The 19,079-nt window shown below is 39.6% G+C and overlaps 1 protein-coding gene across 1 annotated transcript; it reads right to left on the bottom strand.

The window, feature by feature from the left end:
* Window positions 1–245: 245 nt before the first annotated feature.
* Window positions 246–841, bottom strand: LOC138879040 (uncharacterized). The gene is made up of 2 exons (XM_070158614.1): window positions 725–841; window positions 246–668 (listed from the first exon to the last, which is right to left on the bottom strand). The coding sequence occupies exons 1-2, from the start codon at window positions 839–841 to the stop codon at window positions 246–248; spliced, it is 540 nt and encodes a 179-aa protein (XP_070014715.1).
* Window positions 842–19,079: the final 18,238 nt, after the last annotated feature.

Genomic DNA, 19,079 nt, shown 5'->3' on the forward strand with positions numbered 1-19,079 from the left:
CCTGCTTCCACATCAACCAATGCCTTCCATGTTGCTAGGAAAGGCCTTCCCAATATTATCGGCACCTCATAGTCAACTTCGCAGTCGAGAATCACAAAATCTGCAGGCAAAATAAACTTGTCAACCCGGACAAGAACATCATCAATAATACCAAGCGGCCTCTTCATTGTTCGATCTGCCATTTACAATCTCATTGAAGTAGCTCTCGGTTGAACAATACCCAAAGTTTTGAATACAGATTAAGGCTACAAATTTATACTTGCTCCCAAATCACACAAGGCCTTTGCAAAATCCGCACTCCCAATGGTACATAGAATGGTAAATACGCGGGGATCTTCAAGCTTTGAAGCCATCGAGTGCACAATGGCACTCACTTGATGAGTCATTTTGATAGTCTCACAATCCATATATCTCTTTTTAGTTACCAAGTCTTTCATAAACTTGGCATATCCCGATATTTGCTCAAGAGCTTCCACCAAGGGCACATTGATCGACAAACTTTTCAGCATCTCAATAAAGTTCTTGAATTGGTTTTCATTCTTTTGCTTTGCAAGTCTTTGAGGGTAAGGTGGAGGAGGCCTTGGAAAATGAGCCTTGGCTTTAGGCATTACTGTTTCCGGTATGTCTATCATGTGTTCCCTAGACGGGTTCACGTCATTTTGAGTCTCCTCCTCATTTTCATGAATATCAATTGTCACTCACCATTCAAATTCTCTACACTAACTTGCTCATCAACTGTTGGATCATCGTCAATTTGTACTTCAACATCATCACTCACAACTTCCCTTTGCCTGGAGATACTTGATTCACCACCTCTACCGCTCCTTGTGGTCACCGTCATTGCATGGACGGTATTGTTTCCACCCTTCAGGTTTACTACTGTGCCACTAGGTAGTGTCCCCTTAGGGTGAGTGTTCAAAGCTTGCAAAATCTGGCCAAGTTAGACCTCCAGGTTGCGGATTAAAGTATTATGGGATGCCAATTAGGTATTGGAGTTAGCGTTTTTCTTCATCATTTGCTCAAACATTGACTCAATCCATCCCATCTCATTGTTGGACGAGCTAGAACCTTGGTACGGAAATAAAGGAAGGTTGTTTGGTTGTTAAAACATTGGAGGCCTTTGAAAGCCCGGACCCTAATTACCTTGATTATCGTTATTCCACCCCCTTTGGTGGTTGTTTCCACCCCAGTTGCCCTGGTTACCTTGGTTGCCCCAATATTGGTTGTTGTTCCCCCAGTTATTTGGTTGTTGTTGTTTGCATTGTTCCAATTTCTTTGTTGATTTTGATTTCCCTAATTTCCTTGTGATCTCCATTGTTATTGTTGATTCAGAGCATTGCCCCATTGTCCTTGGTAATTGTTCACATACTGAACCTCTTCACTTTGCTCATCATACCCATCATCTTGGTTGTAACCACTAATACCTTGCTCATATTGATCTTGATTGCTTTGCATTTGTTGACCACGATGTCTCATCTTGTTTACCAATAGATTAACCCCTTCTATTGTGTTTACTTGATTTGGTCCCTGAATCTGCTGAAGTTGTGCTTTGGCTAACTGGTTCATGGTTGTTGCCAACTTAGATATGGCTTGTCTATGGTCTTGAAGTTCCTTGTGAAGATTTATGACATGAGGATCCCCCTGAGGAACATTTGCCCGACTCTGCCAGGCTGAGGAAGTGTCAGACATCTCATCAAGAATGTCACAGGCCTCGGCATAAGGCAGCTTCATAAAATTACCCCCTGCTAGCTGGTTTACCCCACATTAATTGGTCGTGTTTATAACCCGATAAAATGTCTGTTGGATTATTGCTTCAGTCATATCATTGTTAGGGCATTCCTTGACCATAGTTCTATATCTATCCCAAATTTCATGAAGGGGTTCATTTGGCTCCTATTTAAAAGCTAATATCTCATCCTTTAATGTAGTCATATGTACCAGTGAGAAAAACTTGGCTATAAACTTGTCAGCCAACTCATCTCACGTGGTAATAGAATGGTTTGGGGAGTCTTTCGAGCCAGTCCAAAGCTTTCTCTCTAAGTGAAAAAGGGAACAATCTCAGTCTCAATGCATCCTCCGACACATTTGTCTGTTTGCTTCCCCAGCAAGTATCCACAAAGCCCTTTAGATGTTTATATGCATTATGATGGAGAGCGCCTGTGAAGTACTTTCTTTGCTCTAATAAAGTCAACATGATATTTGTAATCTGGAAATTGCCCACGCGGATCCGGGGTGGGACAATTGCACTTGTGTAACCTTTATTCGGAAGCACCCGAGGAGCTGCTCACGGAGGAGCTGGGGGAGGGTCTGGAATTTTTGTATTGGCCTGGTGGCCTCTTCTTTGAGCTTGAGGTACTAGAGGCAACTCATCTTCATCATTATCATCTATCTCCTCCCCCGGGAGAACATTTCCGAGAGGATCATTATTTGCCATTTTGTACTTGAATCGATTAACTCACACAAGTTAGTAAAATAGAAGGAAATAAAAACAAGACACATAACTAGTCAAATAGATAGCCAAAACCATTTAACTCCCCGGCAACAGTGCCAAAAAGTGATCAGCTCCAACCCTGCATCACTATATAATGGCGAGGAGTGGTCGATGCAGCTTTTACCCGAAAGGTCGGGATCGATATCCACAAGGAGTTAATATTGGTTGGGAATTGGGTTTCTATCTAATCTAGCTATGTGTGTTGCTTTTAATTGCACTTCTATTCATGCTTGGATTTGCTTCTATTCTACATTTCATGCTTGGATTGGCTCAAGTCGGGTATTACTATCTCTAGGTTTAACCCTTTAATTGGGGTTATCAATCTCTTGAATACACCCCAATTCCTTATTAGCCTAATTTTTCTAAACTTAGTCTCTCTTTCTCAAGAAGAGTCTAAGTCATAAAGGCACGAATTAGTGATTGCAACCACCAATTCTACAATTAAAGCAAGAATCGAGCTAAATATCACTAACCCATAAACAATTAAGCCATAAAATTCAAGACCCATTAAATACCCACACTAGGGTTGGGTTTCAACCTTAGCTAATGGGTTTAGCTACTCATAATCAAGGTAGAAATCAAAGATGGAGATGAAAAATAAACCATAAAAGGTGATTACAAGAACAAAATCTAAGAATATAAGCTAAAGCTAATCTAAATGGTAAAATACGGTTGTTCACGAGCTCACTGATACAAAAGATACCCTAAAAATGTGAAAAATATCTATTTATACACAACTAAAATTACTGGACAAATATATCCCTACGGAGGTTCCGCTGTCAGCGAAATATTGGACGCCTCAGTGCATGAACTTTCGCGGCCGCGCAAAAACAAACGCGAACCGCATTTTTTCAATTTTGTGCTTGGTTTGGACTTGGTTTTACAGACATCGTAAAAGTCATTACCTCCGCGTTAGCATCAACCGCGGCCACATAATTTGGACGCGAACCATGCTCCTCAGTTAAGCTCAACTTGCAGAGTCTCTGAACTTCAATCAATGCTCTCAGCGAAAATACCACCGCGGCCGCGTAAGGTATTTCGCGTCTGCGCTTTATCATTGCGGTCAGCGATCTCTGTTGTATCCAAAACATCTTCTATGAATCTCACTTCGCGGATCATGTAATTGTGGTCGCTTCAGCAGTGGACCTTACGCGGTTGCCTTATATTGACCAAACCCTGCAGACAAGCACATTAAGTCAGTTTTCGGGAATATTTTTATACATTTTTTATCCAAAATCTAAGCAAAAGAGAGCATAAGATAGGCTAAAATCCATAGTTATCACCATGGCCAGTCGAGGTCGACTTGATGCACCTGCCGAGGCTCTTCTTGAACATTGGATCGTGTCAAACAAAAGCCCAGTAAATTAATCTTTCCATCTTTTTTTTTTGTTTTAGTTTCAGAATAGAGTTAGACCGAAAGGGATTCAAAGAAAAATAAATAATGGAATGGACAATGAATTTAGACAAGAGGTATCCCTTTTGGGCAAAGGAAAGAAGGATTTATCTGGAGTACATGCGAACTTCAATGAACATCACATGCCTTTTGGACTGGATTCCTGATCTGTGTAAACCGTCTCACTCTCAAAAATTCATCACAACTTTTGCCTCAAAATTCGAGGAAATTTACTAGGACTCTATCGATGCCGATGGTTGTGAGGATCCTCTTTTCCATTAAGGGCGCCCTTTGCGGGTTTTTGCCAACTGACCTCTCTCATTTCTCTTCTCACCATCGCCTTATAGTAATCTTGCGAGTTTTCACTAACAAGACTCTCTCATTTTTTATTTCCCTGCTTACCATCGCCTTACGGTGCCCGTGAGGGTTTTCACTAATAAGACTCTCTCATTTTATTTCTCTTATTTGGTTGCATCAGACCCAAGTAATTGTATCTTCTCATTTTGAACCTCTTTGCCGATTGATCGGCAGGACTTGAATAGGATTTTGGGGTAAAAAGCATTTGGATGGAACTACGTCTTTGGAACCTTTCAGGCTAGACCATCGCCGAACCATTATAATATCTGCCCCAGTTTAAACTTTTGGGGGCATTTGAATTTTTGTTTTGGTGTGACTGAACCCCAGAGAGAGGATGCCTACGTATCTTTTCGGAATCAAATCGAACGTAGTTCAGGAACTTTGTTTTTTATTTTCTTTTGTTTTTCTATTTTGGTTTGTTTTCTCTTTCTTTTTCCTTTTTTTTCATTTCATTTTCTTTGTCTTTTCTTCTCCACTTTTATTTGTATCTTTCTTTTTCATTTTTTTTTCATTTTTCATTTTATTTTTAATTTTTTTTAATAAAACTTTCAGGATCCAAAGAGGATAATCAAAGAAGAGTAACTGGCTCAAATGGTTTACAAAAGGATTAATGGTGTTTGGGTAGCGAGAATGAAAGCCTTCGTCATCCCAACCGGAGAATATTAATACTATATGAAGGATCAAACATAGTACCTTTTGGCTGAATTTACATTAACAGTTGTTACAGGGACATTTCCCTCGATGTTTCCCAGGTACAACACTCTTTTTGGCAGTACTCTCGTTACCATTCATGGATCTTTCCATTTTGGAGCCAATTTTCCGTTAGTTGTTCCGATTCTTTGTTTTATTTCCTTAAACCTATTTTTATTGCATTCTGATTCTTGATTCATTATTTCGAGGTCTGACAGCTTGTTAGGATCTGGGCATGAAGTCCGCAAGCATGTCATATTATTGAAATCTGCATTTAACAGAACTAAAAAGAAAATAAGAAAAGTGACAATAATAAAAGAGACATTCCTGGGCAATGAAATATTAATTTCATTTGATTTTATTTTTTGATTTTTTTTGAATTTTAAAAATAGTAGGGTTTACATCGGAAAGTAAGACAATAAAGTAAAATATCCAGATCACAGCCTGAGATAATCCAGACGCAGAATGGATAGCAAGACTGGTTACCGAGACTCCCGTCTGATAGCGAACTTTCAGGCGTGAGTTTTTTTGGCTTTTCTTCTATCTTGGCGATGGCTGTGATAGCCTTCAGTGCCGGATCAAATTCCTTATTTTCACAAATCTTTCCGACTATTGGACCAGCGTTGTGAGCAGGCAACGGATTGTTCGTCACATCAAGAGCCTCTTCGTCCCGACGAACGATTCTTTCAGCTTCAATCAAGTCTTCAAATGCCCTTTTAAGGGTCCAACAGTCCTCCATACTGTGTCCCACTGCTCCAGAATAGTATTCACATATAGCATCAGTGTGGTGAAAGGGATAATAGTGTGGTGAGACCGAGGCCATAGGAACCTTGCCTTTGGATCTTGTGAAGTAAGGATGGAAAGCCAGATTACCAATAAAACCAACCACCTGAACAAAACCTGGCTAATTTGCACACCCAACAACCTTGTTAGTTTTAAGATGCTTAACAGATATGAAATCGCACGTTGGGATGCAATTCACCTAAACAGTTAAACGTTTCTACCATATGTTTGATTGGTTGCATGTTTCATACCAGCCTTAACTAACCCTTTTCACTTTGTAACCTTTTTTCCCTTCATTTCTGCCTCATTTTAATCACTCTTGATTTTCTCATTTTGTCTCTGTCGCTCTTTATTTTGGCACTCTCTTTTTGTTTTTGTCACTCTTTTATTTTATTTTATTTTTCGCTCTTTTTTTTGTCACTCTTTTCTTTTCTTTTTCACTCAAAATTTTCTCTTTTTTTCCAATTTATTTTTTACTTAATTTATTTTATGGCTATGATCGAATCTGATGGAGATTGCCTACGTATCATGACGTCGTATGAATCAGATCTTGCATAATTCAGGAATACTAAGAACAAGGTAAATGAATTAACTAACCCTCTTTTTTTAATTTATTCAACATTTTTAAATAGGTAAATCATACCTCAAAAGCTTCTAACAAGGAAAATATTTTGAATTTTGGATTTTCATTTGTATTTTTTTATTTTTTGAAAGAAAGACTTCTAAAAATTCCTTTTCTTTTTATTTGAACTTTGGGAATTTCAAAAGTAAAAAGAAAATATTTTTGTTTGAATTTTTATTTGTTTTCTCTTTTTCTAAATAAGAAAGAAAATATTTTGGATGTTGGATGTTGCCTCTTAATTTTCGAAAGAGGGACTTTTAAGAAAATATTTTCAATTTCTCTTCTTCTTTTTTAATTTACAAAAGTACTTCTAAAGAAAAACGAAAATATTTTTTGACTTCAATTTTTTTTCGAAATTTTTATGACATTTACGAAAGAAAGACTTTTGAAGAAGGGAAAGAATATATTTTTTTTGGATTATTTCTTTTATGATTTTTGGATTTTTGGAAAAATACTTCAAAATAAAGGAAACTCGCATTTTGGATTTTGATTTTTGATTGATTTTTATTTTTATTTCTTTTTTCCGTGTGAAAGAATTCAGAAAAAAGGAAACTATTTTTTTGAGTTTAAAAATATATTTTTTTAATTTTCTAAAAGAAATGCTTCTAAAGAAGGAATTGAAGGAAAATATTTTTTTTGGATTTTAATAAATTTTGTTTTTGGATTTTCTAAGGAACGAATTCTAAGAAGGATTAAGGAAAGGGAAAATATTTTTGATTTTTTAAAAAATTGGGGCCGGAAACGATGAGGTTTGCCTACGTATTTCACATCCTGTGAGAATTAGACCCGCGTAGTTCGGTCAGTTTTGACATAACCGGAAAAACATGATATTGATTCAACTTGAAATGACTCTTTTTTTTCAATGTTCATCATTTTTCTTTTTTTGAAATTTTTTGGCACAGTTTCAGGACATTTTCCAAATACTAGGGTTTACAGAATCGGGCTTGGTTCTTTTCTTGATTTTCTTTCCCTAGCCGATCAACATACAAGCCGAAGCAAATAAATGCACAAATAGCACGTAAGATGCATCGGGATGGTCTTTCATTTCTGGTACACATGTCCTAGATGGTCCCAACCCTTGTGTTGAGTCCCCAAAGTCAAATGCACGTGATGCAAACAAACGTTCCTACTAGAGATTCGACATGAGGCTATGTTATTCTAGGTTTAAATCTGGGGTGTGTTCTAGACATGGCTTACCCAAGCAGACAGCTTGAGCCGAGGTGGAGGCAACGTACTGGGAGCACAAAAGTCTACCCGGCCTAGTTACTGACCTAACCTCGTTCTATTTGGTATGACCTCTAATAGAAAAATGGGTCACGCGTACGTGTGCACCATATTTTTAGAAGACTTAGAAGGGAGGCATAAGAAGATAGTTTAGTACAGTTCAAATAATATCAAAGCGGTAAATGAGCGGCAATTAGCACATTAGGCTCACAAACACAATAATTTCAATATACAATAAAGCCAAGTACAAATTAAATTACAAGCTCAAATTATGAACCCTAAACAAGAGATTCTGGGTTCTTGTCCCCAGCAGAGTTGCCAGAGCTGTCACAACTCCGTTTTCCCGAGGGGGATAGAGAGTTTTTCTAATTAAAGTGACATTATTCGAAATAGGATTATTTTATTCATTTTCAGAGTCGCCACTTAGAATATTTTTGGTGTCCCAAGTCACCGATTTATTTTAGATCCCAAATCGAGGAAATTTGACTCCGTTTAAAGTCTGCGAAACCAGAAGACCGGGTATAGAATTTTGTTAACCCAGAAAAAGGTGTTAGGCATTCCCTGGTTCCGTGGTTTTAGCACAATCGCTCAACTATTAATAATTGGCCTAATTATCTGATTAATTACATATTCAAACCTATTGTGCATTTTTACTTTCTAACGACTTTTAATATTTGTAGAATTTATTTGAACAAGTCACGATGTCGTGCAATCATTTGTTTTTGTACACATTGCGAATCATGTCACGGGAACCGTATCCATGATCTACAACATATTTATTTTATTATTATTTAAATTTGTGGTCGAGTCACGTGAAACGCACACTCGAATTGGGACTTACGTATCGTGACCATGCTACGGGAACTGTAGCCATGGCCACGATGATTTATTAATTGCGCCTTAAGCAAACTACGATATTTAACCAATTGTTTCCTAAATTAATTTTGGATTGCGTGAAGGTATCACGTTATAGAAATGGGATTGTTAGATCCCAATCTTGCTGGGTCGTTGTTCTTTCATTTTTCATAAACATAATAACACCTTTCAAGAAATAGGTTAGTTCCCAACTTGAGAACCCAAGACTAAAATATTGTACATGGCCTTGACAAACATCAGTAATGGAGAAAAATGTTAAAGGATTAAATATATTTATCCAATTAAGAGATTAATAGTAATTTAATAACACCAAAGATGTACTTTAAGGTCACGAATCACTAAACAAGTCAAACATGAGCATATTTAAATCTAATGAGTAATTTATCTTAACAAAATCACATAAGTGGAGACTGAACAACAGAACCAATCTTCATTCAAGATTTCAACATTTTTTGATAATTCAAATAAGGCATAATACAAAGAAGTCGGAAACTAACCTAATCAGACAATAAAAAAAATGATTAGAACAAGCCAAGTGAAAGCCGTAAATTGCTGCTACAGTTAGAGCTTGGTCCATTCCTCAAGATGATTAAATTGTTGCCTTTAATGTTATCATTCCAAAAGTTGAAAAATGAATGTTCTCTCTTACATTCAGAACCGAGCAAAAACCAACGACCTGACATTCGAACTACAACTAGAGCCAGTGACCGAAACTCGGACAACAACTCACTTTGACATACCTTTTCGACTCAACTCCCAAACTCGCCGGATTCCATGGTTTTAAAATCAGAAGAAGAAGAAGAAGCTAAAATTTGAAATGAAAATCAAAAGGATTTGAATTCAAAATCGAAATTTGACCGTCCTTTTTCCTTCAATAATTTTGCAGTTCTACTTTTCGTTCCTCTTTTTGCAGCTGTTGTTCGTTCCCTTTTCTTGGGGTGGAGGCTGGAGGTTATTCTTTGTATTTGTGAGTATATATTTTTGGATCAAAGATAGGTTAGTCAAGTTTTGGATATGAATGAGAATTTTTGGTTGATTCTCCTTTTTTCCCAAAGAGATGATATCCTATCTCTTAGGGGTACTGCCGTTTCTCTTAGCATTTTAGGAATTTTGGAGTTAGCTTTTTTGCTTTCTTTTTTCCTTTCTTGTTTGTCCCCTCTGTTTTTGTGAGTGTGTGTTTTGGTGTTGTCAATTGTGTGTGGATGAGGTATGGAGATTTTTGTTAGGTGGAGTTCAAGGGTGAGAACGGCTGGCTCTTTTGAGAGAATGAGGGGTGAGTCCCTCTAGGGTTAAGGGGAATGAGAATTTTTTAATGAAGGGGGTATGGGCCAAATTTGAATTGGGTAGATGGGGCAGATGGATTTAACAAAAATGGGCTCCAGCTAGCCCAATTCGAGTGAATAAAATGGAGCCAATTTCTTCATTTTCTTTCATTATTGGACTTTTGCAAAATTAACCACTTTAGACTTCAAATTTTAATTTAAATCTTATTTTTTATGTGGCTAGCCTATTTATTTATTTTACCCAATGATAGACTAATATAACTAATTAATTAATTAACCTACGAATGCAGTTTTTGATTTTTAGTTATTTAAAAGATGTATTTAACAATGTAATTAAATCCTAAATGCAATTAAGATCTAAAATGCTTATGCAATGCAACATTGAACATTTTTTGGTGTTTTTATATGATTTTAAGATATTAAATATGCAACTAAATGCAAAACCAAATAAAGAAAAACTCCAAAATTCATAAAGCCATTAAAATTATTTTGGGTTTATTTTTAGGAGTAATTTCCATGTGGGGCAAAAATAGGTGCTCCCACCAGATGCAACAATCCCAGACTGAAATCGGCTACAAAGTCGGCCAAAATATGTGACTTAATCATAATCCTAGGTTTTTATTCTGTGTCAAATTCACTCATTTCGATTGCCCATTTGGCTAACCTACCCGGGATTTCGGGCTTATAACGGGTATTCCGTAGGGGAAAGGTGGTCAGCACAACTATCGGGTGACATTGAAAGTAAGGCCTTAGCTTCTAAGTGGCGACTAGGAGATCTAAGGCTAGCTTCTCCAAATGCGGGTAGCGAGTTTTTGTTCCCGTTAAAATTTTACTAATGTAATAAATGGGATATTACGTACCTTCGTCCTCATGGACTAAAATGACGCTTACCGCTACTTCCGAGACTGCTAAGTAGATTAATAATTTTTCACCTTCCTCCGGTTTTGATAGTAGCTGAGGGCTTGACAAGTACCTTTTCAAATCCCTCAAAGCTTGTTGACATTCCGAGGTCTATTCGAAGTTCTTCTTCTTTTTGAGTAGCGCAAATAAACAGTGGCATTTCTTTTATGACCGGGAAATGAACTTGCTCAAAGCGGCCAATCTCTCTATGAGCCTTTGAACCTCTTTTACACTTGATAGGTGGCCCAGAATGTCTTCGATGGCTTTGATTTTATCTGGGTTTACCTCAATCCCCCTTTGTGACACCGAAAATCCTAGGAACTAGTCGGAGCTGACCCGAACGCGCACTTCTTGGGGTTAAGCTCCATGTTATGCTTTCAGAGGATATCAAAAGTTTCTTCGAAGTGCTTAAGATGACCACTTGCATTCAAAAACTTAACAAGCAGATCATTTATATAACTTCCATGATTTTACCTATATGTTTTTCAAACATCTTGTTTACGAGTCGCTGATAAGTGACTCCGGCGTTCTTTAGCCCGAAGGACATCATAATATAGCAATATGTGCCGAAATTCGTTATGAACGAAGTTTTTTCCTGATCCTCTGTATTCATCTTAATTTGGTTGTACTCGGAATAAGCATCGAAGAAACTCATTAACTCGTGCCCGGCCATTGCATCAATCATTTCATCGATGTTTGGCAGTGGAAATGAGTCCTTTGGGCATGCCTTATTCAATTCCTTATGGTCTACGACTCTACGCACATGTTTATTATTCTTCTTAGGAACTACTACGTCGTTAGCTAGCCAGTCTAGATACTTTACCTCTCAGATCGAACCGATATCAAGTAGGCGAGTTACTCTTCTTTAACGAATTTATTTATGGCCTTAGCAATAGGACATTTCTTTTGTCTTATCGGAGGGATGCTGGGATTTAAAATTAGCTTATGCAGAACCACTTCTGTCAGGATACCTATACTGTCCGCATGCGACCACGCAAACAATCGGCATTAAATTTAAGAAATTCAATAAATCTAGACCTGAGCTCGGGGTACAGTACTGTCCCCAAGTGGAATCTCCTCTCCAAGAACTTTTTAAACAATGTGACTTGCTCAAGCTCTTCCGCTGTGGACTTCGATGCGTTCGTCTCTTCTGGTACCTGGAAATATCTTGGCACCTGATAAGATTCTGATGCCTCTTCCCCCTGGTTGACATCACTTGATCTAGGAGCAGGCGCTGGTTCCTGTAATTTCTATGTCACATGCTTCTTTCCTTTGCTACTAGAAACCGAAATCGCATTCATCTCCCTTGTTGTCGGTTGATCGCCTTTAATTTGATTAATCCCCTCAGGAGTTGGGAATTTCGGCAACTGATGATATGTCGATGATACAACTTTCATCTCGTGCAACCACACTCTTCCAGGATAATTTTGTAGCCAATATCACCATCCAGAACCTCGAAAAGGGTCGTCTTCATCACCTTATCGACATTTGTGGGCAACAAAATCTCTCATCGGGTTGTCACGCTTGCGAGGTTGAACCTGGCGAGGAGTTTTGTGGTCGAAATGATATTTTCGATAAGTTTGGCTTGTTCCAATACCCTCCATTATACAATATTGGTTGAACTCCCTGGGTCCACCAGAACATATTTTATTTTAAAATCTAATACAGTTAAAGAAATTACCGATGCGTCATTGTGCGGTAGCAACAATCCGTCTGCATCTTCCTCCGTGAAAGTGATGTCGTCTTCAGTGACTTCCCGGAGCCTCTTGTTGTGGGTTACTAATACCTTCATCTTTTTTGCGGTCGATAAGGTAACCTCGTTAATCTTGTTCCCCCCCCCCCGAAAATCATGTTGATTGTCTGGCACAGGGGGTTTTCTCCTACTTTTGAGGGCTCTGTGTTATCACGGTTGCGGCTCTAATTGTTTTTGGCCCGATCACTTAAGAATTTCCTGAGATGGTCATTTTTCGGTAGTGTCGCCACCTCTTCACGCAGATGCTGGCAATCCCCAGTCTGTTAGCCATTCGTCTCGTGGTATTCACACCACAAATTAGGGTCCCTTTAAGTGGGATCGGACCTCATAGACTTTGGGAACCGTGCTTCTTTAATGATCCTCATAGCCGATACCAACTCTATTACACTGATGTTTAAGTTGTATTCTGATAGTCTGGGGTATGAAGGATCTCGAGAACCTGATGTTTCCTTGTCTTGTAATGATTTGTTATTCCAGCCGCGATCAGTTTTTCTACCGGTAACGAACCTGTCTGCCGACCAGAAACCTCTGTCGCGTCATTTGGCCCGTTCATAGGGCAAAAATTGGTCCCTCGAAGATTGTCTATCTCTGTCAAAATCGTCTTTTGATTTCTCTTTATTCTTCTCCCGACCTTTAACCGACGTTGGAAAACCGGACTGATCATCCTTAATCCTTACCTTTGATTCGTACCGATTGTAAACATCCACCCAAGTCATGTCTTGGAACTCGAGCAAGCTCTCCTTCAATTTTCGGGAAACATCGGAACTTCTCGGATTTAAACACTTGGCGAATGCTTCAGTTGTCATTCATCCGGAACAAGCGGGAGCAACATCCTTTCCTTTCAGCCGCCCATTCATCCGGAACAGTTGGGAGCAACATCCTTTTCTTTTGGAACCGAGTTACAAATTCCCGCAGCAACTCAGACTTTCCTTGTGTAATTCGTGCACTTTTCTTGCCCCGGCATGGGCCTTAATGAAAGAATCCGCGAGCATCTCAAAGGAATCTATGGAATGCTCAAGCAACAACGAATACCACGTCAAGGCTCCCCTCGTGAGAGTCTCTCCGATTTCTTTAGCAAAATTGTTTCGATCTCATGGGAGCTAAATCGTTCCCCTTCACTGCCATTGTAAAGTTGATAATATGCTCCTGAAGGTTCGAAGTCCCATCATATTTTGTCACGTCGGGCATTTTAAAGCGCTTCGGGATTAATTTTGGTGTCGCGCTCGATTTGTATGGTAATTGAGTGTACTTCTTTGAGTCCAGTCCTTTCAGCAATGGTGGTGCACTAGGATTTAGTCCATGTGGGCGTTCACTTCCTCATAAACCGTATGAGTTCGCTTTTGAAGGGATCGCTCTCGTTGTTGTGATCAGATCCGCTCCCCCCGGTCGCATCGAAGCAGACCTCACCCCTCGGGGTGTTGTTGTCGACCCTCTGCGTTGTTTGATTTGTGGGAGCACCGAGAGGAATTGGACCTCGTACGTTCGCGTTATTGGAAGTGTCACACCTCCTTTTTACCTACACCCCGCAAAGGGGCGAAAGGGAGTTTTTCCAATTAAAGGACAATCGAAACGAGATTTTATTTAACGATTCAGAGTCGCCACTTAGGAGATTTATGGTGTCCCAAGTCACCGGTTGAATCCCGAATCGAGGAAAAAATTGACTCTGTATTACAGTCCGTGAACCAGAAATCCGGAGAAGGAATTCTGTTAACCCGGGAGAAGGTGTTAGGCATTCCCGAGTTCCGTGGTTCTAGCACGGTCGCTCAACAGTCATATTCGGCTTATTTATCTGATTTAAATACATGTTGAACCTATGTGCAAATTTTAACTTTTTATCGCTTTTATTATTATTATTATTATTATTTTTTAATGGGAATTGCAACGTCGTGAAAAAGCATTTCGAACCACGTCACATCAATGCACCCGTGGTTATTAACACATTTCAACTCTTTTGAGATTTGGATTTGGGTCACATAAATGTGCACCCGAGTTTAAGAAGGTAGTGTTATTAAAATACGCGCCTAAAGAGACTAACACATTATTATTTTGGGGAAGGCCGTAAAATTCACTAAACGACCCGTCCCGAATTCTAAATATTTTATTTTACCCATTTATTGAGGGCCCCGCAAAGTTGCATTTTTATTTGGCGAAGCTCATCTCATTTTTATTCAAGGATATCCTAAAGCGACTATGATTTTCTATTTATTTGTCTCTAAGAATAAAGAAAAATCCTAATCAATTAGCATTAAAAGTTCGGGCTTCAAGTTCAAGTCCGGGTCCAAACAAAAGGAAACACCTTCTAGTTTGAACCCGCTACCTAACTTAAGATCCGCCGCCTGCCGTTGTAAATATTAACAAACCAGCTACCATTTCGATCCAGTTCAACTTTAGCTTTATTATATGAATTAGATTATTGGAATTAACTATGTGTAATACAAAGCCATTTTTTGAACTCTTTTTACGACTTGTTGAAAAATGCATCAATGCTTAAAAACTGACATCAAGCTAACATTAATCACTAACATTTGAGAACTAACATTATTTACATTGCTATTTAAAATGATGTTATTTACTCAAGTGAACTCGCAATTTTAGAATTAGACCTATTAAACCAACATGCTGACTTCCATAAACTATTTGAACCTGTTTTGTGACATAAACTATTTGAAACTATTTCACGACTACTGAAAAAGAATTAAATACAGTATATTTCATAACTAGTAATCACCCACTAAGATTAATTACAATTGATATTCACATGTTTGTAGAAATAGATTCAATCAGTCCAGTTTATGCATTCCAAAGTCATTCTAATACATACTATGAAATATCAAGTGAACTACTGCTTATACATTAAATTAAATGCAAAGCAACAACAACAACAACAACAACGACCCAGTATAATCCCATAAGTAGGGTCTGGGGAGGGTAATATGTACGCAAACCTTACCCCTATCCCGAAGGGTAGAGAGGCTGTTTCCAGGAGACCCTCGGCTCAAAAAAGCAACAGGAGCCGATATATTAGTACCATAAAAATGCATAATAAAATAACAGCAATATAAGAGATATGAAATACAGAATACGAAATACGAAATAGATGGCTGGTATAGTAAAACTAGCAGGTAAAGCCCTGCATCAATAGACGACCAATGACATTCTTAGTCTAACTCCTAACTGGCTAGTCTCACTCTATTGTGCTGTAGAAATATTCACAACTTTCCCCTAACCTACAACCTTAATGCTCGACCTCCATAATTCCCTGTCAAGGGCCATGTCCTCAGTAATCCTAAGTCGCGCCATGTCCTGTCTGATCACCTCTCCCCAATACTTCTTAGGTCGCCCTCTACCTCTCCGCGTGCCCACTACAGCCAGTCGCTCACACCTCCTCACCGGTGCATCAGTGCTCCTCCTCTGAATGTGCCCGAACCATCTGAGTCTTACTTCCCGCATCTTGTCCTCCATGGGGGCCACACCCACCTTCTCTCGAATATCTTCATTCCTAATCTTATCCATCCTTGTATGCCCGCACATCCACCTCAACATCCTCATCTCTGCTACTTTCATCTTCTGGATGTGTGAGTTCTTTACCGGCCAACATTCAGTTCCATATAACATGGCAGGCCTAACCACTGCTCTATAAAACTTACCTTTTAGTAACGGTGACACTTTCTTGTCACACAAGACTCCCGACGATAACCTCCACTTCATCCACCCCACCCCTATATGGTGTGTGACATCCTCGTCAATCTCCCCGATCCCCCGAATAACCGATCCAAGGTACTTGAAACTACCCCCTTGGAAATGACTTGAGAGTCAAGCCTCACTTCAACTCCCGCTTCCGTCAGCTCAACCCCAAATTTGCACTCGAGGTATTCCGTCTTCATCCTGCTCAACTTGAAACCTTTAGACTCAAGAGCATGTCTCCAAATCTCTAGCCTCTCGTTGACGCTGCCTCGTGTCTCATCAATTAGAATAATGTCATCAGCAAATAGCATGCACCATGGCACCTCCCCTTAAATATGATGAGTCAGTGCATCCATCACCAGGGCAAATAGGAATGGGCTAAGCGCAGACCCTTGGTGCAACCCCATAATAACTGGAAAGTGTTTAGAGTCGCCTCCTACTGTCCTTACCTGAGTCTTAGCTCCAGCATACATGTCTTTAATCACCCTAATATAGTCAACCGGGACCCCTTTATCCTCTAAGCATCTCCATAAGACCTCCCTAGGAACCCTATCGTATGCTTTCTCCAGATCAATAAACACCATGTGGAGATCCTTCTTCCTATCCCTGTACTGTTCCACCATCCTCCTAATAAGGTGTATAGCTTTTGTGGTAGATCGCCCCAGCATGAACCCGAACTGGTTGTCTGAAATAGACACCGTCCTTCACACTCTCATTTCTACCACTCTCTCCCAAACTTTCATGGTATGACTTAGTAATTTGATGCCCCTATAGATGTTACATCTCTGGACATCACCCTTGTTCTTATACAACAGAACCATTGTACTCCACCTCCACTCTTCAGGCATCCTATTAGACTTGAATATAACACTAAACAATCTAGTAAGTCATTCCAAGCCTGCTCTACCCACACACCTCCATAGTTCAACCGGACTTTCATCTGGCCCGGTAGCTCTGCCCCTTCTCATCTTATGCATTGCCTCCATGACTTTAGCGATCTCAATGTCCCTACAATTACTTAATTCATAGTGACTGTCAGCATTCCTCAATTCCCCAAGTATAATATCCTGATCCCCTTCTTCACTTAGAAGTTTATGAAAGTAGGTCTGTAACCTCCTCTTAATCTGGTCATCTCCCATCAAAACTTTGCCGTCATCATCTTTTATGCACCTCACTTGGTCCAGATCCCGAGTTGTCCTCTCTCTCACCTTAGCGAGTCGGAATAACTTCTTCTCCCCACCTTTGTTCCTTAGTTCCTCATACAGATGAGCAAAAGCTGTCGTCTTAGCCTCCGTCACTGCCATCTTCGCCTCCTTCCTAGCTACCTTATACCTTTCACTGTTCTCTCTCTTCTCCTCCTCGTCAGTGCTCCCTACTAACCACAGGTAAGCCGCGTTCTTTGCTTCCACTTTACCTTGGACAACTACATTCCACCACCAATCTCCTTTGTGGCCACCATTGTGGCCCGTAGATATCCCTAACACCTCTCTCGCCGCCTTTCTTATACAGTCCGCCGTCGTCGACCATATTGTGTTTGCGTCCCCACTACTTCTCCAAGCTCCCATTGCCAATAACCTTCCTTCCAACTCCTTAGCTTTATCCTTAGTTAAGGCACCCCACCTAATCCTGGGGCGTCCTTGTACTGACCTCTTCTTCCTCCTTATACTAATACAAATGTCCATCACCAAAAGCCTATGTTGCGTTGAGAGGGTCTCACCTGGGATAACCTTACAGTCCTCGCACAACCTTCTGTCGCATCTCCTGAGGAGGAGATAGTCAATCTGAGTCTTCGTCACCGAACTTTGGTAAGTAACCAAATGTTCATCCCGCTTCGTAAAACTCGAGTTCGCAATGACTAGATCGAAAGCCTTGGCAAAGTCCAACAACAAAATGCCCCCTCCGTTCCGCTCCCCGAAACCAAAGCCGCCATGCACCTTAGTGTACCCACCTGCAGATGACCCAATACGACCATTGAAATCTCCTCCTATGAATAACCTCTCAGAAGGCGGTATACTACGAACAATCTCATCCACCCCCTCCCAAAAGCGCCTCTTAATATCCTCATCCAAGCCTGCTTGCGGTGCGTACGCGCTAACTACATTTAAAGTACCCTCACCCACCACCAACTTAATAGTCATTAGTCTATCATTCACCCGCCTGACCTCTACCACGGACTCTCTAAGATGGCTATCTACCAGGATACCCACTCCATTCTTACCTCTCAGGACACCAGAGTACCAGAAACACGGGAAATTCAGAAATCCATTCCACCAACTCTTTACTTCCTTTCCATTAAATTTGAGAGCTTTAGAACGTGTACTTGGATAATGGAAATACAAGAAGATGAAGGAGCAGTCAACAACAGTAATAACACAGCAACACAGTGACAGAACAACCCAGTAACAAATTTAAAAAGGAACCAGCAGAATTCCAGCAACACCCAATGAAACAGTAGCAAATAACCAATAGCAAACTCAGGAAGAACCAATTGAAACCCCAGAAATACCAACCAGCAACACCAATGAAACAGCAACAGTACTAGTTCTGATATTCAGCAGTAAAAGAAAAGACCTCACTTTTCAGTTTCTTAGCTCTCAAACACTGAACCTTTTAGGATTAAAAAAACCAGCCTGTTTTTAACTCTCAAATTACTGAACTTTTAAATGTTAAAAATCCAGCCTAGACTCTCTGAAAAAAACTGAAAGAGAATTGATTTTTTCTTCTCCAAAAAAATCAGCCCCTTTTCTGTCTTGAATGACCCTATTTATAACCCAAAAACAGGCATGTTATCTCTGCCTTCAAACTATCAGATTCTAACTGCCCATCCCCCTTTGAATCCCATTACTTAATGTCTTCTTGTTTGAAGTTATTTTGTTCCCCACACTTGCATGCCTTGTACCCTATTGTTTCAATCAAAACTATGGGTTATTATAATATTCCTGTTGACTCTCATACTATCATGTTATGTTCCCCATTGATATTAAACTAATGGTATCTATTACCCACTGAACAGACCCTTAAGT

This window comes from Nicotiana sylvestris, chromosome 10 (assembly GCF_000393655.2).
Source record: "Nicotiana sylvestris chromosome 10, ASM39365v2, whole genome shotgun sequence".
NCBI lineage: Eukaryota > Viridiplantae > Streptophyta > Magnoliopsida > Solanales > Solanaceae > Nicotiana > Nicotiana sylvestris.

What these genes read in the sequence shown, in the direction of transcription:
- LOC138879040 (XM_070158614.1), bottom strand. Translation starts at nt 841, where the DNA reads ATGACGGTGACCACAAGGAGCGGTAGAGGTGGTGAATCAAGTATCTCC. An exon ending in ATCCAACAGTTGATGAGCAA is followed by an intron (nt 669 to 724) that starts GTTAGTGTAGAG and finishes GAAAATGAGGAG; the next exon opens with GAGACTCAAAATGACGTGAA.